Source organism: Mytilus californianus, unplaced genomic scaffold (genome assembly GCF_021869535.1).
Source record: "Mytilus californianus isolate M0D057914Y unplaced genomic scaffold, xbMytCali1.0.p SCAF_3, whole genome shotgun sequence".
NCBI classification, from domain to species: Eukaryota; Metazoa; Mollusca; class Bivalvia; order Mytilida; family Mytilidae; genus Mytilus; species Mytilus californianus.
The window spans coordinates 31,393,714-31,421,086 of NW_026262679.1; the positions used below are offsets into that span (position 1 = coordinate 31,393,714).

The 27,373-nt window shown below is 32.3% G+C and overlaps 2 protein-coding genes and 1 long non-coding RNA gene across 3 annotated transcripts in view; 1 reads left to right on the forward strand and 2 right to left on the reverse strand.

The window, feature by feature from the left end:
* LOC127734367 (neuronal acetylcholine receptor subunit alpha-10-like) overlaps positions 1–11,085 on the forward strand; it is a 37,912-nt gene extending 26,827 nt beyond the window's left edge. Inside the window, exons 7-8 of the mRNA XM_052244203.1 lie at positions 2,860–3,050; positions 8,887–11,085. Coding sequence (XP_052100163.1) covers positions 2,860–3,050; positions 8,887–9,039 — 344 coding nt within the window. The 3' untranslated portion in view covers positions 9,040–11,085. The remainder of the gene's footprint in view (positions 1–2,859; positions 3,051–8,886) is intronic.
* On the reverse strand, positions 5,939–7,220 carry LOC127734370 (uncharacterized). The gene is made up of 3 exons (XR_007997537.1): positions 7,089–7,220; positions 6,472–6,579; positions 5,939–6,233 (listed from the first exon to the last, which is right to left on the reverse strand). It is a non-coding gene; the product is annotated as an uncharacterized LOC127734370 (long non-coding RNA).
* Positions 11,086–13,804: 2,719 nt separating the features above from the next.
* LOC127733448 (E3 ubiquitin-protein ligase MARCHF2-like) lies at positions 13,805–21,298 on the reverse strand. Its single transcript, XM_052242807.1, has 5 exons — positions 21,198–21,298; positions 20,355–20,556; positions 15,390–15,593; positions 14,008–14,398; positions 13,805–13,845 (listed from the first exon to the last, which is right to left on the reverse strand). Exons 1-5 carry the CDS (start codon positions 21,296–21,298, stop codon positions 13,805–13,807), a joined length of 939 nt encoding a protein of 312 aa, XP_052098767.1.
* Positions 21,299–27,373: the final 6,075 nt, after the last annotated feature.

The window sequence follows — 27,373 nt, forward strand, 5'->3', positions numbered from 1 at the left end:
ACATCAATCGCAAGGCCATGTCGGAGTGTAAAATAGCAGACAACAATCGCAAGGCCATGTCGGGGTGTAAAGTAGCAGACAACAATCGCAAGGCCATGTCGGGGTGTAAAATAGCAGACAACAATCGCAAGGCCATGTCGGGGTGTAAAATAGCAGACAACAATCGAAAGGCCATGTCGGGGTGTAAAATAACAGCAGACAACAATCGCAAGGCCATGTCGGGGTGTAAAATGCAGACAACAATCGCAAGGCCATGTCGGAGTGTAAAATAGCAGAAAACAATGAAATGTGCAAATTTTGAGATAATAATGTAATTTATTTGTAAGACTTTTCATCTACATGAAGAAAACTATGTGTTTTATAATTTCGACAACTGTTTAAAAAAAAAAACTATAATATTTCTTGTTTCATTTAATTTTTTTTTCAACTTTGCCATATTAGGGGAGATAAATAAGATAATTTAACTTGTATAAAGGAATGTGTTATGAATTCAAAATATTAATCTATACAAAATCTGACGATTTTGCTAAACCTTATAGCTTGTCCCGTGACCCATACTTTTTACTTTATTTGTGAAAAAAGCATGATATAAACTCCATTTTTTGGGGCAATTTATAATAAAATCTATCGATTTTAATTTAGACCCCCCCCCCAATCTACCGTAAACCGGTTTTGGTCAGTATGATAAACTGATAAACGTGTATCATTTTGATAAACTACACGTTTATTAATTTGTCTTCTGTAATTTTTCTATTGTTAAATTTTCAAATTTTGACTGTCTGAGTTAGCGCTATTTTCCCTGAATTTATTTCACACCAGAGTCATTTTTAAGAAGTCTTTGAATATTCACATACAATTATAGTAGCATAGCTCCGTCTGTTTTATTTAAGGTTGCTTATTTTCAAACAGACAACCAAACTAAAAACTACTAGTTGTCGCACCGCTAATTCACTCAATCACTTTTAGAACATATGTAAAAGAAAATCATATCACTGTATCTACCAGCTATTATGCATCAATTAATTACTTTTAGGTCTTTTGTCACCTTAAAACTATTGTCTGATCGGTTGTCAGAGGGGATGTTCGAAAGTTTAAAAAACACTAAAGATTCTTATTAGATATTTCGTGGAAGGGCATACTAAATATTTTCAGAGGTTGTTCCTAGATAACACATAAACAAGATTTTTTTTTTAGTTATGCACAAAAAAGTCCAACAAGTAAAGTCTGTCGTCAAGTGCTTTTAGTAAAATTTGATATCCAAACACGCCTACTCTGTTGTTATGACTCATTAGAAAGGTATTTCACTTGACCCATAAATTTAATTTTTTTTTTGTGCTTTGAATTTTTAATGTTATTATATCAACCTGCAGCCTAAATGTATAAAATAATAGAATCTGAAGCGAGATGATGTTTCAAATATTTTTGCTTTATACGTTTTCAGGACAAAACAGTCAACTCAAACACGCTTGAACATAATAGGTGTACTCGACTTTTTCTTTTCGATGAGATTATTGTCCATTTTTTTAATTTTTTTCCCAAAAAACTGCTGCCAATTAAAATATAACAATTTGGCCATTTTTACCTTCTCTGATAAAGAGTTCCATTTCTTTTGTTCAATTTCAACTGGATATCAGCCTGATACATGTATAATTCAGGATAGTTATATATATATATATATATGTGGTTTTCGTGAAGTTATATATATATGTATAAATAGTGATTTTGAATTGGTGTAGTGACAACGAAAGATAGCACAAAACCGAAATTTTGACAGATTTTTGCAAATTTTAAGTTTTTATCATGTCCCCAACAGGACTTTGTTAACCAAAACTAAAATTTGTGTTAGAAGTAAAACTATCAATTGTCTTTCGGGTAGAAGTTAATTAATTGTGGTAAGCGACATTCTTCGATTCAAAAATTTGACAAATACATGTAAATGGAGACGGTATGATAAAACAACTCGTAAGGCCCTTGAATTCGAAAATCAAAAAGTATTGGTATTATTAATCAACTAAATAGCATCCTCTAGATATGTTAATAGGCCATATCATATGTCTGTCGGAAACCAGTATTTATATTTTTTCACATATTGACATTAGGGTTTGAAACTTATACATTTAGTGCAAAACAATAAAAACTGGAAATAGAGCCTTATTTATATATTTTAGATATGAACAACAGCTTGACCCCAAAAAATACATTTTGCGAAGAAGATGTTAATGTGTGTGAAATTCCTTTTTGGTAAAAGCTGTTGCTCAAATCGATTTTGATCAAATAATATGTGTGAAATGTCAATTTTTGGTGAAATACGTAAATTTAGGCATGTTATGACGCCGGTCATAGTGTCAACACAAATGACCCTCATGCACTTTTTAAAGCGTCCAGATTATATTAACTTGTTCATCTATCAATAAAATTAACATAATTTTAATAGGCTTGAACAAGTTTACTATTTCTGCATTTTCAGTTGCCAAATAATGGCCCATATCATACCTCCTCCTTTGCAATTTTGTGTAAAAATGTCTTCAACAGCAATATGAATCGCCGAAAAATATTTTGAGTTTATGGAAATATATAAAATTGTTACCAACTTTTTAATTATATGCACGATATACTTAAATATTCAATTTCCAAAAGGATTGACAAAATTTTGACCAGGGGAAATCGGCCCTACCTCTTTCGATTATCTACTTGACAATGTAGTAGAATCTATGTGATCCTATATGCACCATAAAAGTCACGGAGTACAAGGGAGACAATTCTGTCTGAATCTTAATAGTAATATTAGCATCACATATAAATGCATGATGCAGGCACAACTATATTCTTTATTTTTATCTTTATTATTTTCTTTTTCAGTTGTCTACTTCAATTTTACACTATTCCTTTCTGGGACAGCTTCGCTTATACAAGTCATTGTTTTAAATCTTCATCATCGTGCAGATCAAAAAATGCCTGAATGGATTGCTTTTAATGTGCTACAGCCACTAGCAACAATTACATTTACCGATGTGCCAGGATTTACACCTTGTAGATGTATATCCAGACAGGTAAGAAATCATTTAACTTAAACTTGGAACCGATGGAGAAAGTATAAGGTAAATTCACTTTACTGTGGCACATAATTTTGGATTATTTTACTGCGTGAAAAGACCCGTCCTTTCTGAACTAGTGGTATGGTATAATGGGTCCAAGGGGACCTTTGTCCAGACCCACACGAAAAGCAGTTCATGATATATTATCATTATTATCACACTTACCGTTTCTGAGTTGTGCCCTTGGACTGTCTTTAAAAAGTACACCATTCTGATCAAGACGAATAAATAGCATTATTTTATTAAAAAAACATGCCTACTGCAACTTTCCAATTAGTTTCAAAGGTTATATCAAAAGAAAATCGTATTATGGGGAAGATTAGAAGAGGTTGCTAGTGGTTTTTGAATGATATCATATGTTGGCGTTCATGCAATACTGTACCAGTCCTTATATTTTTTTTCAACAACATTTTATTCCTTTACTAATAAAAGAACAGAGTTCCAATGTCCCCCGCGTTCCACATATTTTATCTATCCAAGGTACAAGGGTAATAACTAAAAAAGCACTTTTCATAAATATCTTAGAGAAATGAAAGCTGCAGAGCAAATGCAATGTGATGTCCGTTTAATTAATATTTCCAAGGAGCATAACTTTTTAAAAAAAGTCGATCAACCATCATTATAGAACTTGTCCGAGATATTGCTGATATTAACTTATAGTATAAGTTTTATAAAAATCTGGCAAGAATTGTACCCGTGAGAGCGCTACCAAGACCGGACGTACAGACTTTCTAAAACTATTACATGAATATGTCAATATTAAATGATCTATCACTTACAGACTTTCTAATACTATTACATGAATATGTCAATATTAGATAATCTATCACCATGATCACGTACAGACTTTCTAATACTATTACATGAATATGTCAATATTAAATGATCTATCACGTACAGACTTTCTAATACTATTACATGAATATGTCAATATTAAATGATCTATCACGTACAGACTTTCTAAAATTCAAACTGACCGCACAAATGATACACGTACGTTGAATGAATGGTGAATGGACGCTGAATGCACGGTGAATGATGCATTCACGATTAGTGTTGAGCGTTACTCGGAGGATTAACGCATAATAGAGGTTTCTCAACATCTAACGAACGAACGAAAATTGCCCTAACTTCACGTTACTTGCCTTAACGAGAAAAGAGGGAGCATTAATTTATTTAATAATATTGGACTATCGGCTGTGTTCTTCTTCCCTTTGAAACGTCTTTTATATATAAAAAAAATTATATATACATGCTGTATTTTTAAGACCATTTTGAGTCGTAGACATAGTATATGGACGAGTGATATATATAATTTTACGGTTCAATCAACACAGTTGAAAAATCTAACTGATCAAAAAATTATGGGGAAGAATATAATTTAAAATATTTAGACCAAGGGCAGCAATCGTACACGAGATTTTGATAAGCGTGACAACATCATTTGAATTTTTTAGTACATTTATGTGAAAAAGGGTAAATATAGGACTTTTGAATGGAAGGGGATAGTAATTTTTTTGAATCTTATCAAGGATGAGATCAATGCTAGAAGGTCTTCCGCAAACATGAGTTTAAACAAATCTAGGCGTGAATGCCTCTAGTTTTTAATTTAAAACAAGCAAAAAAAAAACATCCTCGGATCCGGGGTAACCGCTTCGTTGCCCCAACTCTAAAATCCACATAATCACTTCTTCACTTTAAATGATTATTATTGATTTATATTCTAGCTAAACTGGTAAACTCAAGAAGATAACTGACGGGAAACATTGAAATAAATATTTTAAAAAAAACAATTAAAACTTTAAAAAGATGTACTGTTATGTATTTAGTTTTTTTGTTGTTTTTTTCATGGCCGTTCTTATTCTTTTTGTGTATGTTTTATTATCGTACAAATTTTAGTATATATATAATTAATTTTGTTTTCTTCTTTTTGTGGAGTTTTTATGGCATGCTGTTTATATATTTTCTTCTATTATTATTTTTCTATTTTTTTTTTACTTAGGGAATGGACTTTTTGGAAAATGTTCCGTGGCTTTTTAAAAATATGTAACTATCAGTGCTGTAGCACTCATACTTTCAACAAGAATACACAAAAATCGATTACTTAACGATTGATCGAGTGCTCCTTTATATTTCTGTAACCTTTTCCCAAAAGATAATTGTCTTTTAAATAAATAGCGGTGTTCACGACATATTTATCCAAGATACTCTCGAACACGTAAATGACACTCATGCACTGTAAATCTAAGTGTTAATAAATATAACACTGCTTGAACGCTCAAGTTTTTGTAACACTTTTTGAACGTGTAATGGTGTTCCAAATGTTTACACTAGTGTTCATCAATTGAATGTGTGGTGTTCAATTTTTAATGCCTTTGTGTTTCATTTTTGAACACTTGATGTTAGAGTTCTTAACACTTAGTGTTCAACGATTTAACGTGTCCGAATGTTCAAAATCTTAATACGTCGACGCGTTCAACAGCCATGTAACACTTTTTGAAATCATAGAACATGTTTAAAGCCAAAGTGTTAAGATTCAGAACACCAGACGTTAACTTTCAGAACAGTTGACATAAGTGTTCAAAGTGATGGTGTTCAAATGTGGAACATGTTCTATTTTCAAGCGTACATAATTTTCCATAAGTACTCAACTTAAATAAACTGTTATAAAAACTATATTCAATCAGGCAAAATATAACAATAAAACATATTTTAACAAGTAATTCTTTATGTAATCAAATGAGCATATTATATGTAAGAAAAGTACACCAGATACCTTATGATATCACAAGTAACAGTCAGTGAAATCGCATACATAATGTTTTTAAACTGACTTGAATATATATCACAAATAATGATTTTCCCCTACATGACTAGATAGTTGCAACATCATTTGTATCCTAACCAAAAAAGCATGTCGATGTGATAATTAGATAGTTTATGATATAGGTATTTGTCACAATGAAAGTTTAAAAGTTTGCAAATTCCAACAGTTCTTGTACGATCACATACAATGTACGCTCCACTTTTCAGTGCATCTTCACTTAAAGCTATCAACTGGGTGGCATTTTATGTGTTGTTATCAACTTCCAATGTCAAAATCCTCCAAAACAAGGAATGTCTATGAGCCTATATATCCTGCAAAATAAAATTAAAAATTAATAGAAGAGAGTTTTTCATAAAGCATCAAATTATGCAATGCTTGTTATGCCTTAATGTCGATATATACTAGTGTACAAATTGATATTCTATAGCATTGAAATGCAAGTTTTGACATTATAAATTACAAAAGTCGATTTCTTGACCTAAGGTGAACAGATAGAAATGATACACCCACATAAGCTATTAATATACATTTGTACATATATTGTCATACCTTTTTTCGACATCTTTCTTTTTTCCACCACTTTATAGCATGCAGAAATGACCTTTTTGGGATTATTGGCTACCGGTTCCTAATTCAAACATTTTAATCTAACGATTCCTGCAAATAAAAAAACAAATGCATTTTCACAGTCAAAAGTGGTGTTCCAAATGTTTGCACTAGTGTTCATCAATTGAATGTGTGGTGTTCAGTTTTTAATGCCTTTGTGTTTCATTTTTGAACACTTGATGTTAGAGTTCTTAACACTTAGTGTTCATCAATTGAATGTGTGGTGTTCAGTTTTTAATGCCTTTGTGTTTCATTTTTTAACACTTGATGTTAGAGTTCTTAACACTTAGTGTTCAGCTAATGTATGTGGATGTCGAAAATCATCATTTATTCTGTATACCAGACAGACTGTTTATTCATCAGTTTAGGAAATCATCAGAACAAAGCTGACAGTTATTTACGTTTATATCTAAAGCCCGTTTTTTAATTCGTCTTTTATGTTGAATATTGAAAATTTGGATATAACAGTTATGAATATTTGACAAATATATATCTGGCATGAGAAAATAACAAGGAAGCCATCGAACTACCTATGGAGATTATTCTAACTTGTTACTTACTTCTTTCGTGTTCATATGGGATAGAAGTCCCTTCCCCAGTTTCCTTTCTTATGTGTATCCATTCGTCGTTTAACCGCCTAAATCGCCAGCCGATATCTGTTTCCGGTATTTGGTATCCTGGTATATTTTTTTTTAACACGAGATGTTCAAAATTTCGAGCGATTTGAACACTGATTGAACATGTAATGTTAATAAAATGAACGGATCATGAAATAAGATAAACATCGACATATTTTTATTACGATATTATCATAACAGGCCTCATTGATATGCATAATTATGTCACTTATAAGTAAAACTAGTATATATAAATAAATAATAAAATAAATTCATAAACTATACATATATGCCAGCTTGGAAGTTCAATATTTCACAATTACTTAAATATTAGCCAAAAATTCACAAGATCATCATCCTGCGTATACATTCATATTTTTTAAAGAATTTCTTTTTGAATTTGCCAATTGGAAGGATAGAAAATCGGACAAACGACTATCTTCTTTTTTAGATCAGAATTTGAACACCGGTGTTCACTGCGTCTGAACACACATGTTAATATTTTTAACACAAACGTTAAAACTTTGAACACGTCTCTAAGCATGAACATATGACGTTAAAATATTGAACATTTGTACAAATTTTGAACGCGTCCGGACGCGTCAGGCGTCAGGTATATTTACAGTGTGCGTTACAGAAAGTCGGACCACTTGGACCTAGTGCACAGTAAGACTTTCCAGTTGGGTGCTGTATTCTAGGAGACAGTATTTACCCAAACACTCCTCCTTTATTCGTTCCATATTTATAAAGGATGTGTCGATATAATAAATGAAAAATACTAAACTTGTGTCATCTTAATCACTTGTCAATCCTTTATCAAACGCTAATCTCGTCACGAAATTCATGGAATACTTGCCACTGAACGTTTAACATCCAACACTCAATCAAATACAAACCAGACGCGCCGATTGTTGTTAACATCAACATTACATAGTTTTTAATAGATAAGGGAGATAAATCGAACGCATATATTCGGCATGTAAACAAACGAAACACAACGTAAGAATACGTAACATTCAACAACAGAAAATAAATTAGAACACTGATGTTTAACCACAAAAAATAAAACGTAAGGTTGAAAAAAGACTATGAAAATGATAACTGTTGTCTTGAAACACACTGTAATATCGGCAGAAATTTATCGTGGATTTTATTTTAACAAAATTACTGCTCCTTAACGATACGTACGTAGAGTTTCGTCCGTTCGTAAGATGTTGAGAAACCTCTACTAAGTGATGAGCGTTACACGGACGATGAATGCACGTTAAGTTATGAGCGTTACCAGAACGATGAACGCAAGATACATACACAGTTATGAATGAGTATAAAAAACTCAACTGAATAATAACGATATATAAACTGAACGTTTTCGAATTGTATCATAAGATGGCAACACGTAAGCATGGTACATACATTGATTTTGCAGCCGAATACACGTATATTAAATGATAAACATTTTTCTATATTGGTATTATTTTAATAGTTTTTCTCTATGAATTTGATTTTGAATAAACTGTGACAGTATATTCACCTGAAGAAAATTGATATTCACCGCGATAAACGTCACATGCTTTTTAAATGTATAATTATGGTAAAATGTTTGATGCACAATTGGTTTTGGTAAATAATTGTCATTAAAACATTTTTGTTCTCTCGCGGAATGTTCATAGAATAAAACAATTAACGTCTTTTAGTGAGGTAAAGCTGTTGTTTACAATGTATTTATATTGTGTATTTGCAGGATGAGAACATGGTGAAGCAGGAGATATTTATTCCAGAAGATGCCCAGCTATGGGTACTATTAGCAAAGTGTGTTGATAGGCTTGGTCTCATGCTGTTCCTGTTGACATTTTCAGTCGGTACAGGGATCATTTTCACAGCTTTTTCGCTATGAAAGACCACAAGGGTCAATGAAAAAAATATATTGCATATCCTGTCTCAAGTTAAAAGGAAACTATCATCGACTAGTGGATAGTTGATGCATGATTCATTAATATGATGGTCGGTTTTGTTATCACTCTTGCCGATTTTATTGTAAACAATAGAGTGTGATCTTATTTGGAATCTTCAGAGATTATTGTTGGGTCTTGAGTAATTTAGTACTTGTGAAAGTTAAGTATTTTGTGTGTGTGTGTCTGATACGTGATGTATGTGTTTATATGGTATTTTTTTGAGAATGTATGTATACGTATTTATTGTAAAACTATGTTTGTTTGAATGTACAAGATATGCGTACTAAGTGTATATATTTGCTTTACATCATTTTTAAATATCTTTTTACCACATAAGTTTAATTTTAGAAAAGACTTGCATAACAATAAAATTCAATACCTTGTTATTTTTGCTAATTTATGCAAGGAAGCACCATAGAGACATACTATGCAGTCTTTACACCAGCAGCAAAGACGGCGTTTTGCTATTGAACAGTTAAAGATTTGACAATTATATCTATTGCGTAAGATCGCGTAAGTGCAAAATGACTTCATCGAGAACTGTTAGCCGTAGCAAACAGGATGGGAAGTATGTGTGCATATTTTTACTTCTTCATTAGCTTAAATAATTATATATATATATACACTTCTAAACATGTGACAATTTTATGACAGACATTCTCTATCGGATAACACGTGGTTATATAGGGCTAACACCATAATATATATATAATTCGTCTCAAATCAGCCCAACAATGTTAGGTCTGTAAATGCGTTAGCAAAGTTTTGTCCTTCCCTCAGCGGGATTCGAACCCTTGCTTCTGTGACATCGTGGCAACACCGCCTGCATGGTGTCCATCGCCCTAGACCACTCGACCACCTAGGCTACATAAAAATAAAAATGTCGGTGGTCGATGTAATGCCTTTTCTCGTCGGCTTTATCTAGGGTTGTAACACAATACATTATGTATAGTGGCAAGTAGATGGTGTAACTTTCAGATCAATAAAATTTCAGATTCTCCCTCGGATAACACGTGGTTATACAGGGCTAACACCATAATATATATATAATTCGTCTCAAAATTAGCTCAACAATGTTAGATCTGTAAATTTACGTTAGAATTATTGTTTTTTCCTCAGCGGGATTCGAACCCTTGCTTCTGTTCAATCTAAAGTGAGATTACCAAGCCTGCAGTACTTGCCCAAGATTAGCAGTAATAATTATTTTATTCAGTCATTTTTCTCTTGCCTACAATAAATATCGTTTTTTAGTGGCAGTAAATTCTATCCTATCCACACACATTTTAAACCGTTCCAGCTAATGTATACTTCATTTTTGTCTTGAAAAAATGCAAGAAATATTTAACAGTGGCACTCATAAAAGGGCAACATCAAATAAACCTCATCATGACAGAAGATAAATGAGTGTTTTTTGCGTGAACCCCCCCCCCTTTTGAGGGGTTCACGCCTATATATTGGTGAGTTTTGGTATCTTCTATTGGCCATTCGGATATCTCTGGAAACAATATTCTCGGAACCTCTCGAAAATTTTTCGATCATTTAACCAGGTAGTATCTATGTCTGATACGGTCCCTCTTTGGATAAGTTACCACGTGACATTGTAAATTTCAACAATCAAAGTTCATTTGTAGATCGGATAGTAAAAAAGATAAAAAAAAAAAATAAAGACTAAAAAAAAATCATTGAGACTATATGTTAGAACCTGTTTGCCTTTTGACAAAACATATGTGTTTTTAATAATGCGAATTTTATAAAATATCAAGTATAATTATAACACTATTTTCTAATTCATGCTTTGAGACGGGCGTGCTGTTAATATTTTATAATAATCATAAAAAAAAAAAATTACTACGGATTTATAAGTCTCTGCTTATATTTTGTATAGCAATATATTCATATTAAGAAGAGATTGATTTGATAAATAAAATGTCCATCAGTAAATACTTGATGTTTGTGTTTATTGATACTATATTCTAAATTTTCGGAAAAGATTCATTAGCAGGAATGTATGTTTATTATTATTGTTTTTCTTTTGTCTTTAATATATAGTTCAACCTTATAGCATCTAAATGTTTGCAATATGGTTCGATTTTGAAAATTGTATTCATTGTTCATGTGTTGACACGTCTTGGTTCATTTACATTATATATCACCCTGTATACACACGACACATTATCGGTTTGCGTTCAGACAAATTCTGGATTTAATTGTAATGAATCCGGAGTCAAAACACTTGAGGTAGGTAGTTTGACATCCGAATTCAACTATAAAACATTAGATTTGAGCCTAGATTAATATATGTGATGACGCAAATGCGTATTCTCATCCAGAGTGTCAGTGCGTATGCTTCTATTTACTATTTCTCGAGCAAAAAAAAAACACGTGCATGCATAAATATTAATTTCACTCGCGAATGCGAGTTTTCGCTTTTCTTTCTAAATTCATGACACGGCAGTAAAAGCTTGACATTTGACTTTCAAGCATGGTCATCGTTCTGACCGCTAGTTGTTTCTCTTCTTTTTTTTTGAGTGACTGTCCTATTATAAACTTTGACATTTTCGCAATGCTAAGGATTTTCTACCTCAGGAATAGACTATTTTAGATGTATTCGGCAAAACCTTTGTTTCGAAAGTTTGGGTCCTCAATTCCTTTCAACTTCGTACTTTATTTGGCCTGTTTAACTTTTTTTATTCGAGCGTCACTGTTGAGTCATTTGTATACTGAATTCGCATCTATCGTACAACATTTTAATCCTGGTATGACTATCTTTTTATATCTACATATATTTTTATATGAATTGGTTCTTTTGAGAGTATGTTCAGGTATTCATAAAACTTCTGAAAATAAGATATTCTTCAAAACCAAGTTTTCCTGTAGAATATTGGGATTGATTTAAGTAACTTCAGGAAATCGTTAAAATTTGAGATGTTTTATGAGACAAAATTAATTGTCAGTAGATAAGAGGTCCCAATGAAGCTGGTGTGTTACTCTCAAGAAAAATATACGAAACCTTCTTATAAGTTGTATGTCACAGGGTTTCACTTCGTATGAAAATTGGACTAAATCTATTTATACAACATCTACCATAAGTATAGACAGCTTGAATAGCGAGTATAAGAATAATTGAAGGCATCCAGGAAGCAAACTATGAAGGTATGATAGATAAAATAAATGCATTCAGATTATAAAGCAAACTGAGTGCTTAAAATTATATTGCGATTGGAAACTTAATTTGACAGATATGGTTTTATAATGCTTTTATAGATATTAAAGTATACAATTTTGAAATAAAAGTAATTTTTACTTAAAAAATAAGTATAATTTCACTTAAAAAAATCGATTTTGTGTGTCTTTGCATAACAATATGGTGGACGTGAATTATTCAAAAAAAAGATAACTGTATCTTAATAGAAGAGTAAAACAGTTCTGAAGGATTACTTTCTTTAGTAATGGAAATTTGAAAAGTAAATACATCATTTGGAAAACTTCAATTAAAAAAAAGATTAATAAATTTTATATTTTTATTAGACAAAGTTATCCACCTTTTGAATATTTACCTCCGCCATATTGTTATCCACACGGAACTTGCATACAAGACACACAAATCGAACTCATGAAGTGAAACTGTACTTTTATTGAGTAAAAACGGCTTGTATCTTAAAACTATATACTTTAATATCTATTTAAACAGTATAACACCATATAAAATAAAGTTTTTGGGTAAAACTTATCGGTTCTCGTGTCAATATTCAGTTCTTTGGAGTTCTCGGGAATCGTGGTACCGATTGGTTTGTGCAATTTGCATTAGACATCCAGTTTGCTGAAACTGGGATTTGCAATAGGATTATGAAAAAAGTTATGTACACTCCCAAGTAATAAGTAAAATATTCGAGCCTTAAAATGTAAATTCAAAAAGTAGATGTATATATACACTTTTCTATTCACAACTATCCAACATTGCTTTCAATTGACTTGTGCAAGAATCAACACACAATTACATATTTTCAATGAATGTGTTTTCACATCATCATTATCTCGTTCTATTCACAGTCAATTATTTCAAATCAAAAGCAAACAAAAATTCAGCAATATTTTTTTTGTGACCAGTCAGCGGTCTCGGGTTCACGTATTGCTTTTCTTTTTTTTTAAGAATATCATTTACGAGGACTAATTTTCAATTAGTTATATTGAATAAGAATCTTCTCTGTTAAATATCCCCGACCTTCATCCCGAGCGGTCTCTATTTACAGAACCTACTTATTGTATTTATTGTTAATTTGTTCTGTCCTGAAAATGCATGTTTTATTATCCACTGGGCATTAAGCAACCAACAATCAATCAATCTCTGTTTAATAGGTTCTTAAATTAACTGGTATCGGCTGCAATTATAGAAACGCCGTATTTGTAAAATCAAACGAATGTAGAAATCAGATTTTAATCACCAGTATGATAAGGTCTCTGATAGGTTGAATTTGTCCGTCTATCTTGACCTCATGTGCATATTTCATTTATCAATTTGATTTTTTTGCATTTCTTTAGGTTAAGTTTTAATTTCCCTTTTTTCTATTGCTAAAGTATCTTGTGTGTATGATTTGTATAACTGCACCGTGACTGAAAAGTTTTATCCTTTTTAGTCATTCTTAGGTGATACAGTTTGTGTGCGATGATTTTAAACTAATGAACTACCACAAGTTACAAACTTAAACATTACATTCTATTTAAGTTAAAACATAATATACTTTCAACAGCTAAAAAAATAAGATGTATATCACAGTTAGTATAAACATTGTGTCCGACTTAAACATACGTATTCCTAGAACAAGCACTACAAGTTGTATCCACATGTTCACATCTTATGCGATCAAAGTCGTTCACTTGATATCTATATCTATTTAGTTCATATAAGTTACTATGTTCACGAGGAACAAGTCCATCCTTATAACTGCCATAGTGGCCCTGTGACATCTGACTATGACCTACGGCAGGTTCATTTCCTTCCTCTACATGTGAGAGGTTCTTCCTGTAGCTCGTTGGATCGTCTAAAGAACGTTTGATATTACCTTCGGTCAAACGTAAGTGATGATAAATTTCAGGTGTTGCTTGACTTTTGGGTGAATTCATATTTGTTGATACTTTTATTTTGATGCTACATAGTTTGACGCGCTGCATTTTAACCTTTCCAGAAGGTGAATTTCTAATAGTCTCTTTCTGTAGCTCAGAAGATGGTTCACATATTATTCGGACATTCTGATTGAACTGTTTCCAATCTTTCCAAAGCCCATAGTTATGGCGGAGACACATCTGTAAAAAATAAAAACTAAAGATTTTCAGCATTCATCACCCAAAGACTTTTAAACAAGTACATGTATAAGAAATATTGATATCTTTGATCGATCACGAAGCGACACGTAATTTTTCTTAATGTCTGAAATGATGAATAGGCAGATGTCTTCTTGTAGCGGGTAGTCTTTTAACCATATTTAACACTAGAAACTGTTCAGAAATGTCTTTTGGAGATTTAGTGTGTGTCCTTGTGTTGATATCTTATTGATATTTTCGCACGTTCCCATTTATTCATATTTATGTGATACAATTACGAACCCTTTTTTGTAATAGACTGACAAGCGGGGCCTTAATGTTGGCATGCGAAGCCAAAGACAAGCAACTACCACGAAATTACGAGTGCCTGTCGTTGATAATTAAAAAGTTCTTCGTCTACAATTAAATATTTATAACACAGTTATTCAATTTTTCGAATCAACGGTAGGGTACATATCCTACTCGAATGCCAGTGACAGTCGGGCACAAATCTTTAAAAATATTGCATAAGACAGTAGAAAACAAACCGTTGATATTCTGTGTTCTGCTATTTTATTTCTTTTAAAAAAATGGAACAGTTTTTGTAATGTCGATTCTTATTATTTTTTTTTAGATAATCCTGGCAATAATTCAAGCATTGAATCTGCACATTCAGGAGCCTATTGTTGTCAGGTCGTTGTCGTTTTTTTGCCATCCGTAATAATTGTGGTCCGAGAAATATTAGCTTAAAACAAGCCGTTAGTCTTCAAATCTGTTTTTTTCTTCTGAATTGATTCACATTTTGTTGTACCTGAGGTTTTTCAGCCTGCTATATAGTGTGCGTTTGTACTTTTGGTCTGTTGTGGATAGTTGTCTCATTGGCAATCATATAACATTTCTTTATTATTTTATATTGGAAATGTAAATTTTGTGAATTGTAAATATAGACAAATTGACACGAAATGAACATAATACAATGTTTTAAAGAATTTACCGTAACCCATGCACTGAACAAGACCATAAGAGCAAAGGTCAAACAATAAAGCAAGACAGCTTCTATTCTTCCGGCGTCGTACATTCTGCTTCCAACAATACATAAATAAGCAGTCACTATTGAAGATGGTGCCAAGAACGTGAAACAAACAATGTCACAAATCATATGGCGCTTGTCACGTCGTCTACCTGGGTTCTTTAGAAACTAAAAATAAAACATACTCAGTAAGGATGTTATACTGAACAACAAAAGATAAATAGTACTACAACTTATTTAATTGTGATTAGAACATCTGACCTTATAAACATTATTTTCAGATTAGTTAAAACATTTTTATTCAATGTCTTTGACAAGTAGCAAATCATATTCTGAAAATCCATTTGGAAATTCTAAAGAAACAAATTTTTAGTCGAATAAATGAAAATATGGGAGAAAAAAATTGAGATTTAACGTTTTTTTATGTAATCAAAGAGAAAGAATGAAGAAAAAATATTTTCTAAGGGTTTTTTTTTGTCGAAATTTTTACCAATTTTACCAAAAAGCATGGGCAAAATGTCAAGAATTTGACTTTCGGTTGTGATCTTTTTCAAAGAAATACTGTAGGTCCTAAAACAACAAAACAATTCTTCCTTCAGATCTTACATTTTTACACAAACTTGCTGTGAATTAAAACATTAAAATTAATAGAAAAACGAAGGTGCGTTTCTTGTATTGAGACGTACTTATTATAAATGTATATTTATTTAAAATATTTATTGTAAATCCTTTGATCTGAATCATCAAAAGATAAAATAAACATATAATCATAAATATATCAAGGATTTTTAACAGAAACATTCTAGGAAATCCATGTGAAGAAATATTGTATTACATAGGTTTAAAAGGAGATTCTGGGCATGCGTCAATGAGACAGAAAAAGGCTAGAGGTCAACAAAGTCTCATTTTATTCATATTCAACAATAGAAAGGTGTGTACAATATGTCAAATTCGTCCCGAGTCTAAAATGGTTGTGAATAAATTAAACATAAATATAAAGGATCTGCCACCAACGCTAACATTTAAAAATAACACATATGTTAACATATGCATTCGAAGTCACAAAGTCATTCAAAGTTATAAGTAGTCTACTCTTCGCAGACGATATTGTTTTACTAGGGAAAACCGAGGAAGAATTACAAACCCTATTGAATGTTGCCAGTGAATTTGTTTCAAAATGGATCCTAAAGTTTAATGCTAAGAAATCGAAAGTTCTAGTGGTAGGAAAAAGACTTAACGCAAATAATAACTGGTTTCTAGGGGATGTTTTAATTGATGAAGTAAACGAATATAAATACATGGGAGTTTATTTCTCAAGAACTTTAAAATTTAATCATCTTATAGAAAAATACCTAAAGGAAAACTTTAAAAAGAAACTTAACTATTCGCGTCTTAGGAAAACAAGGTGATTTTAATCGGTTTAATTTTGGCTGTGCTTTGTGGATTTCGATTATACGTCCATCCATTGCTCATGCTTGTGCCGTATGGTACCCCATGTCAAAATCCGGAAACGAAATGCTAGACAGATGGCAGTACAAAGTCGCAAAAGTTATAATTAACTCTAAAATAAACTTTCCAAAATGCTTGGAATTAGGATGGGAATCTTTAACTAATTATATGGACTGTCAAAGGATCACACATTTTGCTAGATTAGATTCTTTGCCTGGTACATTTGTAGAAGATATTGCAAAAGGATTTTTAACGAACTTAAATTATCAAAAAATTAATATTTTAATCATATTAACGGCATATTCCAGTCCACTGGACTAGACCATGATATACATGGAAATGTTAATATAAAAACGTTTAATAATTTTTTGGTATAGAAGCTTGTAATAAGCTTAAGTCCGAAATCCTTGAAAAGCGAAGCCGCGACGATTACCGTTGTTTTTACGTTACTGTATATATTGTATAGTTTGTATGACGCAAACACTAATACCCCGCTGGTGTTTGCCCCCATTGTAAAGGGGAAGTTTTTCAATGAATATATATATATGTTACAGGTATTTTCTAAATTTAGTCATTTTGTAAAATGCCTAAAAATTTCAGGCATTGAAAATGCCTGTAAGATTCAGGCATTTTATATATTGACTAATTTTCTTAGGCATTTTACAAAATGCCTGGAGAAATTGAAAGGCATTCTACAAAATGCCTGAAATTATTGTATAGAATGAAATGTTTAAAAAAATGAACGATTGAAAGCTTTTGATAACTATTTACACCCTGGGTCGATGCCGCTGCTGGTGGACGTTTCGTCCCCGAGGGTATCACCAGCCCAGTAGTCAGCACTTCGGTGTTGACATGAATATCAATTATATTGTCATTTTTATAAATTTCCTGTTACAAAACTTTGAATTTTTCGGATAACTAAGGATTTTCTTATCCCTGGAATAGATTACCTTAGCCGTATTTGGCACAACTTTTTGGAATTTTGGGTCCTCAATGCTCTTCGACTTTGTACTTGTTTGGCTTTATAACTATTTTGAACTGAGCGTCACTGATGAGTCTTTAAGTTATGTAGACGAAACGCGCGTCTGGCGTATTAAATTATAATCCTGGTACCTTTGAGCAGAGTAGTTTATCTATAATAATTACTGAATGTTAAAGCTTGCATTTTAAGAGTTTTAATAATTAAAAATAAATTCTACTGAATTATTCCAAATTCACACAAGCACAGAACTCGACAATTATTTTTTATTTCATAAAATGTTTGGATGGCAAAACTGTTGCACAATATTTGTTCAGATTTTTTTCAAATACATTGCTTGGCGTAAAATCTGGTTTTAGCACTTCAACCACATTTGGAGAAAACTGGATCATGACACATTTAGCTCTTTCAATACCTTTTCTGATAAATCACTTAACGTTAGACAACATTGGGTTTCGCAATAAGCACACACGTCACACATGAATATCTCCGTTTTCGTATGTTCCCAAAAGATTCAAAGTTCATTAGCATGATTAGTTTGACTGACATCTTTTGGTTTATCATAGCTTTTAACGGTCTGAACCAGATCAGCCCATGACGGGGTGATAGATCTATAGCAGGAGACGATTACCCTGTCAATGCACCATTATTTGCCTCTTCTTGTTTGAATTTCGAGATTTTAACCGCAGTTAACTACTGCCTCATTAATTCATCAGATTGCAAAGACCCAAGAATTCCCTTGAGGCGTGAAGTTGAAGATACTCATATCTTTGCATCAAAACCAAAACACGGCCTTGTATGGCAACCCATGCTATAGAGGGGAATTTGTTTGGATGTGGATGTATAAATTCGCATTCTTTCTGAACGGGGTCATTAAAAATGTTGCCGCATGTTAGTAAAGTGCAACACTCTCTGCACGTTAAGAACTCTTTGACCGTTCTGCAGATGGAATTTGCTGTCCCTATCCAAAATATCTTCCTTTCAAGCGGCAGTCGAAATTCCTGTCCTTTATCAAGGTCAATCCACTGCAGAACTAACCTATTTGAATCATAACCAATTTGTTCTCGTCTTAAAAATGCATGAAATATTTGCTACTGAATGCAAACAAACAGCAATCAGTCAATTAAAACAAACTTCTTCTTCTCTGTTTTATATGTTTCACTTCTGTTTTGAATCTAGATTTTCTTAAAATTCGTTTGTAAATTTTGTTCTATTGAAAGAACAATTTGTCCTTCTGTCATTTTGACAAAATGATCATAAGATTACTATCTGAAATACAGAGTGAGTACATACTAAACGTAGTTTCACTAAAAATAACATATAGATTACAAACTTTCCAAGCTAGTTTTTGAAGCAAAAAAAATTTACCGACACATTAGTAATTTTCTTTGTAAGATGTTGTGTTTTTGACAACTTTTTGTCATATGAATCTCAATGATATCCTTTTTCTACAAATTACCTGAAACTTAACAGGCAATTTGTTGGATTTTGTTTCAAAATTTTTGTCATTTTACAAAATGACTAGGTATTTTTAGTCATTTTAAATAATGCGTGTCAAGGTTAGGCATTTTATTAGAAAATGCCTGTAACATATATACATATATATCATAGGTTTGAACGTTGTTTTCAATTTAGACTTGCATATATATAAGTCTAGAGATTTGCACAACGATACTAATATAAGATGGTATTATACGAAGATGTTGTTAATAAATCGTGTTGACAAATATTTCGGCTTAACAAATAGCCTTCTTCGGTGTCAATTATTTTAACAATATATATAATTTGTTAAAATAATTGACACCGAAGAAGGCTATTTGTTAAGCCGAAATATTTGTCAACACGATCGCGATTTATTAACAACATCTTCGTATAATACCATCTTATATTAGTATCGTTGTGCAAATCTCTAGACTTATATAATTTTTTTCCTTATCTGCACAGTATCGTCTATTCTAGACGATCCGGTACATAGTAAATTTGCTGGTTGGTCCTTTTTATAGACTTCTATATATATATATAAATATAGAAGATATGACATACGAGAACCTCTGACGGCGTTCTGGCCTTACTCACAGTGACTATTTCATCACATTAATGAATTTCAACACACAAAGGCCGGTCTACTAATAAAACAATAAAGTTAACATTGACATGCATATGTATCTCCAAAGTTCGTTAGTGCTTAAACTTTGCTGAGAACAAAAGGAACGGTGGCATCGTTCTACAAGAATTACTTAAAACACGATATTATTGATATTAGTTCCTGATTACCTATGTTATGAGTATATTGATACAATGTAGTTCCAAATATGCACATGTCATTTTACAGATGTATTTATCAATTCATCGTTTTAGTTTTAATTCAAATGATGCAATGCAGTTGAATTTATTGAATTGTATGCATATATGCATGAAATCAGTGTTGCTTCACGTTTGATCTAATTCATGATGAAATACGAACACAATATGCTTGTACTATCTAGAATATTAAAACTTACAAGACGAAATGGTTTTGGACTCCTTTCTACTTTAAACTGGAAATGACAAAGCTCACAAGAAGTCTTGTTGGACGATCCCAGCCATCTCTGTAGACATGAAACGTGTAAAAGACCTATACTTCCAGAACAGTAGCATGGTGAAAAAAGCTGCTCGATGCTTCCACCTTCATGGCAGATTCTGCAAACAGTTTCACTTGACGAGCTATACAAAGAGATGGTGTATATTTATCTTTTTTTCGTCATTTTTAACAACAAAGGTACGTATAAAAATACGATTCACAATTCTTTGCTAAATGATTAAACATCAACGTAGCTAGATTTACCTCGAAGTTTAACACTGACATTTCAGGCCCTATCCATAACCGATTCCTCCTACTACCTCGTTAATGTAGCAATCGTAGAGCAGCGGAATAAAACGACTAAATTGTTCCTTTATCTCTTGTGGTAAGATTTGAACGAGTTTCTGTTGTCATTGCGGGAAATAAGTTTTCACTGGAAACGATTATCGGAAAGAGTATATAACCATGATCGCGATTATCTGTTATCAGACAATACCCTTTCAGTGGCATTTTTAAATGATGTGTATTTATTTATAATATTTATAAAAAAAGCCAGTTTCTACACATGGACATGACAATAACACCACAAATAAGATACACACTAATGCTACATTTACTGTGCGAAAAGAAAACAACAATTTACTTAATCACAACATATTGATTGAAATGTCGCAAATAGACAAATTATAGATGTATAGCAGCTATGAGGACAGAATATCATAATTCAGGAATCAACATTTAAATAATCTATTGCCATGCATTTAATCTAACCCTGAAAACCTACCTATCAAGACTTCTTCTTGCTTTACTAGTTTGTGTTGATCTGCTAGAAGAATCAGTTCTATGAGTGTGAAGTTCCGGGGAGAACGATCTAGCTGGAGACATTAGTTTGCTTGGTGTAGAAGTTGTCCTACTGCGACTTGGAGATGTTGTTGGAAGTGACCTCAAACTGCCAACTGAAGATGTTGTCTTCGATTTTTTTAATTCAGTTCTTGGTATATATGTTTGTATGTTTGATGTACAACTGCGGTAGTCAAGTTGCTTTTTTGTTTGGCGATCTTCGTCACTGTATAAAACATCGTCTTGATAAGAATGATTTTTGTAAAGAACTCTAGTTGGTTGGCTAGAAGTAGACGGCTTTTCATGTTCTTTGTCAATCGCAGTTTTCTGGATGTTAGGAGGGTGTACATCAACGACACATTTGTGCCTTCGTGGCTCTGTTCTTTCACATGGTGAACATTCGTACCAATTATCACATGATTCCGATTGCTATTAATTAAATAAACAAAAGCATATGATTTGTTATTATTTTGCATAGTTTTATTTTATTTTTTTTGACTTGATTAGATAAAATGTTATTTGTATGAAAGATCCTTTTTTAAACTAAATGTATCCGAAAAGAAACAATAAACTCTGTTTAACATGACTGTATCCCTACATATCACATATTTCTGCTAACTGGTACCCGGTGGATTGATGACAACAACAGAAGTATATGTATTGTTGGATCAAAAGTGGTTCTTCGCATTCAACTTTTTACAGTAATACTGTTTATAAAGCTGACAACTCTATGTATTGCCCTTCAAATCTATTTCCTTATATCCTTACTGATAAAGGTAAGAACTATATTGTTGTTGTTCAACCATTGCGTCTCGTATTTTTTTGGGGATAAATATCTATTTGTTAATTTATAGTTTGAAGCAATGCTAATGTCCAATGTGTAAAAAGTAAACAATAATAGGTCAAAGCACGGCCTTCAACACGGAGCCAAGGCTCACATCGAACAGCAAGCTATAAAGGGCCCCACAATGACTAGTGTAAAACAATTCAAACAGGAAAACCAACGGTATAATCTATAACAAAAACGAGAAAAGAGAAACACCTATGAACCACACCTACAAACGACAACCACTGAACAACAGGCTCCTGACTTAGGACAGGTGCATAAAAATGCAGAGGGTTTAAACGTTTTAACAGGCGCCAACCTCCGCCCTAACCTGAAACAGTGGTGTAACATTACAACATTACAAGACGCACAATAAAATATCAATTGAAATGGCTTAACTCGACCAAAAAGACATATTCACAAAACAAGTAAATATACACTGAACGAATAAGTTTGATCTATGACGTGGGGTTTGTTTTGAGCATTGCATTTATCTATCTGATCTGTCTATGACGTGGTTCGTTGCAATCTTCTTTGAAGTACTACAACCGATTTTAATACAGAGCGGCATGATTTGTATTATTAGGTTATATACGTTGAGCTTGCTTTCAGTGACTGCAAGCAGTGATTTTCATTAATAAGGTATATAAAAATAAGGAGATGTGGTATGATTGCCCATGAGACAACTATCCACCACAGCTAAAAAGAAGTGCATGGATGTGTAAGTAATAATAGGCAATCGTACGGCCTTCAGCGTTGAGAAAAACCCATACCGTATAGTCTGCTATAAAATTCCCCGACATGAAAAATATGAAACAATTCAATTGAGAAAACTAACGGCCTAATTTATAACAAAACAAATATGACAGACATGAACCAACGAAAACCACTGAACTACAGGCTCCTGACTTGGGACATGCACATAAAGAATGTGGCGGGGGTTAAACATGTTTGTGAGCGCTCAACCCTACCCCTAACCTGGGACAGTGGTGTAACAGTACAACATAAGAACAAACTATAAAAATCAGTTGAAAAAGGCTTAACTCATCAGATGGATACAAATAGAAATACATCTAACAAATACACAGAGTGGACGTGGACGGGTACTTATATATCCCAAAAACAAAAAGACACTTATTACAGATCTGAGTTTTTCATTTATTCTTGGTTATCTAGTATATCGTTGTTATAGAGTAAAGTGCTGTTTTCAATAAAGTTAAGTGCCTTTCCTGTACTGTTTTTTTTTGTATGATCATTTATGTACGTTTTGTTGATTTACTGAACTATAATTAAATAGGGGGAGGGTACAAATATAAAAAAAACACGTGTATGTGCGTGTCCCAGTTCACTAGTTTGGAACCTCGTCAGTACTTGTCGTATGACTTCATAATTGTCTTAATCAATATATTATAAGTTCTCCTCTAATTGTATTTGTCCTTTGGTCACGTTGTTTGCTGGCTCATTGACGCTGTCGCATACACCACATCTCTTTTTATTCATTTGTCATTTGTCGCTTATTCAGAATTCAGAACTCAAGATGCGTCACCACTGCAGATTAACTTTTATCCAATAGAATAGCGATATGGATCATCAAAAAAAGAAAGTGGAACAAAGGTCGCATAAAGGCGTTAGAACTGCTTGAAAGCTTCTTGAGATCGTTCAGACATGAATGATTTATATAGCTAAGGCATTTGATACAATTCGGAAGTGTCATCTGATATATTGCAGGAGGCAATTAGAGTTTGACTGTGGGAGGACTTTTGATCTATCTACTGTAATTGATTATTAAATGTTTCACAGTCAAAATAAGAGTTTTGGAAACAAAGGTTACAAAAATCAAATTCTATTTAAAAAAAGATTTTTTATACATATTATACAGGAAAAATCGGTAGAATGTTTACAATAACTGTTATCCCGATTAACCTGATGCCCTACGGTCCAAGCATGGAAGTATTATATTGAAGCAAGTAGAAATGTTGTCGAGCCAGTAACTTTTTCTGAAAAGACATTTGCAAGCCATACAATTGTAAAAAAAAAAAACAATTGGCTTGTAAGTCAAAAATGCTTTCATGAATACTGCAAAAGATATCAATGATACTATCTTCACTGAATAACAAACCCAGATAGTTTGGTTTTGTCTCTTAAGTGTAATAAACTATTTGCGGGGCATATTTTATATTTACATCATACATTTTATATACACATCATACATTTATATTATCATCAGACATTGTATATCTACATCATATCCACGTCATTCTGGTGCATAGTTGTCTTATTGTCAATCATACCACATCTCTTCATATTCATATGTTCGGACATGTGAGTATTTGGAACATACGCTTATAGTCATGACTCACTTTTTGAAATTATATCAAAGGATTTTGACATGGTCTTTTATCGACTTTGGAATAAAACTTCAAGAAATATCTAAATGAACCGTTAAACAAGAAGCCAACTGTTTTTAACTCACATGCACATGGAACATACCCTCTTTTTTTCTTTCTCTTAATAAGGTGTTTTAATTAATTTGAGTAAATTAAAATTTCTTAATTATTTTTAATTTTTTAAGTGTTTATGCTCCTATTCATGTGACTTTACAATCACAGTAGTTCTCAAAGCCTGCGTGTAAACAATACAATACATTCTTTGGAGTTCGGTAATTCTTTGGAGTTCGGTAATTTTGCTATTTTTATTTCTACATCAAATATGACCTTGAGAGGTCATACCGGTGTTATGTTGCAGCAGAAATTTCCTTGCGCTTTTGACTGAGAACCGAATGTATTACGTATAATTACGCGGATATTATCGAGTGCAAAATAACATTCCTTATCGCTTGTTATATATTAATTTCATCAATAAGAACATAGATAAATGATACGAAAATGTTTTTTTCGTGACAAATATATATATCAATAACAAATCATGAATACCGAAAATTTGTGTTAACGCATACGGAAGACTTTTGCAACAAAAGCGGGAAAATATGAATGCCCACTCAAATCCAATCTACCAGAAAAACGAATTAATTTATTACAGAAGAGTGTCCACAATGCACTTGCACTGCACTATCATTAGAATAGTAGAATAGAATGATATATAAATGGATGAAAATTTGCCTGTAGAGTTATTAAGCTGATCTGCTATATATATAACTGTTATACAAATATTAATATAATATATAACAACAAACCAGAGTAAACTGATAACAAATGATTATAAAATTATCCTAACAATATAATAATTATACAGTGAGGTTGAATTCCTTGTCATTTATTCATCATCATCACAGTAACTTGTCTCAGAAAAAAATATATCTATGTACCTTAACATAACTTTCAGGTATAGAGATATGATTTTTTTCTGAGACAAGTGCTTGTGACCATCCACCAGAACTTGCGGTCATTCGATGTTCAGAACTTCAGTAATTGGATTTATATATGGATACGTAAAAAGATGATGTGTGATGATGTGAATGGTTGTACACAACAAGTCTAAATTGAAAACAACGTTCAAACCTATGATTGCGTTAGATAAAAACCGCAATTTTTATACGTGTGCATGAAAAACAAATTTCTTGTTAGAGGGGTCTAAATACAGCACAAACAACATTTTCAAAAGACCAAAAAAGTGAAAAAGTATATTTTAACAAAACGCATTTGACTAACAGGTCGAACAACAAATGTTCTTAAACCCTGCTGACTGCCATTGGCGATTGCCAAATAAACGGATCACCGATGTAATAAATGGATCTTAATTATAAATTTAATCTTAAACAGAAAACAATAAACTTGCGGAAAAGATGATATACCGCAAACAAAAGGTGCAAAGGTTTTTGTACACCATATCCGGATTTCGACAATTAATGTCTCTTCAGTGATGTTAGGAAACGAAACGGTATTTGGAAAGCAATTTACCTCAATTTAGGATAGACTCTTGAATTTTGAGGAGTCAAAATAGGATGAACGGATCATATAAACCCGAAGGCAAATATAATACAAGCCCAAACGAAAAAACGATACTGCGCAGATAAGGAAAAAATTATATTAGTCTAAAGATTTGCACAACGGTACTAATATAAGATGGTAATATACGAAGATGATGTTATAAAATCGTGTTGACAAATATCTCGGCTTAACAAATAGCCTTCGTCAGTGTCAATAATTTTAACAATACTGATTGTATGTGTAAAATAGCTCAGTAATACAGGTAAGTTTTAGTCTATTGATTTAATCCAAAATCTTGAACATCATAATGTAAAACTAAACTCGATACTCAAATATACGTGACTGTGTATATTTACATCCCAAAATAAGTGAAAAAATAAAACTGTAATATGTGTTGTCCCTCTATTCTTAATGGGCAGCACGTATAAACTACTTCTTTTGTAAGATCATATGAATAGGAGTAAGAACAGATCACTTAAGTGAAAATAAGTAGGAATTAGAAGAATTAAAAAAGTAAAATAATCTTAATCCCAGTGGAAAGAAGGAAAAAAGAGCATTCCCCAAAACGCCGGTGGTTTCAATTACAGACGAAAAAGTCGTCAGGATAGAGGTGCTTTAAATTAACTCTAGCAAAGGCAATATACAGTACAGATACACAAAGATTCAGACAATATGTCAAAGATAAAGGGTTTCATTATATACCTTGTGCCGATTTTGGTTCGGAGAACGAGCTGTGTGTTCCTGCGAAGGAAGTTAGAATTTATTCGAAATATTTCCTATAAATACTCATTTTTTCGGCCCATTAATAACCATACTATATACTCACAGTAGGTATAGTGTCCGGCTGAGATCGTGTTTTTTCGAGTGATTTGATCGGGTTTTTTCGAGTGTTCCCACGTTTTTGCGAGTGAATATGATCAAAAATGTAAACAAACAGACTTTTTTTTGTAAGACGTGAAATAGATGCTTAAACTTAATATACAAGATCATGCAAGGTAAGTTAGTATTGGTGATAAAAAAGAAATCATCACCCCTACATTATTTTGTGTTCTAAACTTTTGATTTAGCTTTACAATGCTTTATTCCAAAATATAGAATAAAGGTTTTGTTTATACAAGTACCAATACAAATGCCAAAGGAAATGTATATTTGGAATCTATATATCTTAAGATATACAGGCACTTAATAATACTTCTTGTAATTGAATTGAGAAGGGCATTTTTAGAATAAATTCATTTTTATATGTCCGTGTTTTTTTGAGAGCAGTACGGGGTTTTTTGTGCGGTCCAGGTTTTGATCGAGTGATAAAACAAAATTTCAATTACTTAAAATGTTATATGTCAGTGC

Bases quoted from the DNA above. Each gene is read 5' to 3' on its own strand.
- LOC127733448 (XM_052242807.1), bottom strand. From the start codon at position 21,298: ATGTCTCCAGCTAGATCGTTCTCCCCGGAACTTCACACTCATAGAACT. The intron at 14,399-15,389 runs GTAAATTCTTTA...TATTTTTTACAG, and splicing joins TGTTCAGTGCATGGGTTACG to ATGTGTCTCCGCCATAACTA. The intron at 13,846-14,007 runs GTAACTTATATG...TTATTTTTTTAG, and splicing joins ACTTGTTCCTCGTGAACATA to CTGTTGAAAGTATATTATGT.